The 1,581-nt window shown below is 43.1% G+C and overlaps 1 protein-coding gene across 1 annotated transcript; it reads right to left on the reverse strand.

Annotated features, from left to right (window-relative positions):
- Nucleotides 1-203: 203 nt before the first annotated feature.
- On the reverse strand, nt 204-1,275 carry LOC138666257 (uncharacterized). The gene is made up of 2 exons (XM_069754490.1): nt 923-1,275; nt 204-816 (listed from the first exon to the last, which is right to left on the reverse strand). The coding sequence occupies exons 1-2, from the start codon at nt 1,273-1,275 to the stop codon at nt 342-344; spliced, it is 828 nt and encodes a 275-aa protein (XP_069610591.1). The 3' UTR covers nt 204-341.
- Nucleotides 1,276-1,581: the final 306 nt, after the last annotated feature.

Raw genomic sequence — 1,581 nt, forward strand, 5'->3', positions numbered from 1 at the left:
AACTGATCCTGGAGGAGACATGAAGTAGTCTGCAAAATTGTCCCACATTCTGGAGACTGCTACTGGACTGCGAAAAGTTGTGTTGTGGTAATCCCGCAAGGTGCTTTCTGACACATTATCCTCCAGGGAAACTTGTTCTTTTGATAAAACAAAATTGTGAAGTACCACGCAAGCCTTCACCACATCATCGACAGTTTCAGTCTGCAGTTTAATTGCAGTTAGTAGTATTCTCCATTTAGCAGTTAAGATGCCAAAAGCACATTCCACTACTCTTTGTGCTCTGGTTAAGCGGTAATTAAAAAATTTCTTCCTCTGGGTCAGTCCACTACTTCCAAAGGGTTTCAGCAAATGTGGGGAAAGCTGGAAGGCATCATCTCCAACGCTAACAAATGGTAATGGTGGACCGGTGGTTCCAGGGAGAGGTCTAGGGGCGGAAAGTCAAATGTCTCTCCATACAAATGACGCCCCATTGGTGAAGTTTTAAAGATCTGAGAGTCCACAGCGATGAACTTGCAGTGTGCGTCGGCTATGGCCATCAATACAATTGAGAAGTACTTCTTATAGTTGTAAAAATCTGATCCAGAGCCAGAAGGTTTGACGATCCTTATGTGCTTCCCATCGACTGCTCCGACACAATTTGGGAACTGGCATATTTGTTGAAAATTTTGTGCAATCTCCAGCCACCTCTCCTGTGATGGCTCTGGAATGTATTCCCCTTGTAAGCACTCCCACAATGCCCGGCAGGTATCTCTGATGATCCCTGAGAAACTAAACTGAAAATGTAGGGATGAGAACGACTCTCCAGTTGCAATGAATCTGTTAACAAAAGGAAAAGACAATAATTAATAAAAACTTCAAAAAACAACATTACAGTTATAAGTCTGATGAATGTGAATCATTTTTAAAAAAAAAAATAACTTACCGAATAGTCACCATGAGACGCTCCGCTGGTGATATGGAGAAGCGCATCTGGGTGTCTCGTCTCCGTATAGAGTCTTCCACATGGCCCAATAACATTTCGACATTTTCAGCTTTCATCCTCACATAGTTGAAGAACTTCTGAGGGTTTTCCCTCAGTTCAATGTAAAGTGTGGAATAAACACCACGGGTCATGCGTTGGGCTGTGATGGGATGGATCCACAGCCTTCTCTTCCGCCGCTGCCGCAGGATGCGCATTCTTTCTTCCTCCTTGTCTCGAACGATGACTGCCAACCGATTTGCCTCAAAAGTAAAATCCGCACATATCTTCACAATGTTCGCCAGTACTCCTTCCATCTCTGCCACTTTCTCTACAACCTTTCAAAGATGTGGTGTAAATACACAGTATATATAGTTTTCCAGTAGTTTCCAGTAGCCAATCACATTGAGATCCTCCCTTTTTAAAAAACGGATCCGTCAAAAAACGGTTACAACGGATGTGAAAACGGTCACAACGGTTCTAACAGATCCGTTTTTTTTACGGATCAAGGCAGCTGATCCGTCAAAAAAACGGATCCGTTAGAACCGTTTTCTCAACAAATTTGACAGATCGGTCGATCTGCCACGATGTCAGACCTAACTGATGACAAACAACTGAAGTGT

The sequence above is a fragment of the Ranitomeya imitator genome, chromosome 1, assembly GCF_032444005.1.
Source record: "Ranitomeya imitator isolate aRanImi1 chromosome 1, aRanImi1.pri, whole genome shotgun sequence".
Taxonomy (NCBI): Eukaryota; Metazoa; Chordata; class Amphibia; order Anura; family Dendrobatidae; genus Ranitomeya; species Ranitomeya imitator.

Bases quoted from the DNA above. Each gene is read 5' to 3' on its own strand.
- LOC138666257 (XM_069754490.1), bottom strand. From the start codon at position 1,275: ATGGAAGGAGTACTGGCGAACATTGTGAAGATATGTGCGGATTTTACT. The intron at 817-922 runs GTAAGTTATTTT...TTTTGTTAACAG, and splicing joins CGTCTCATGGTGACTATTCG to ATTCATTGCAACTGGAGAGT.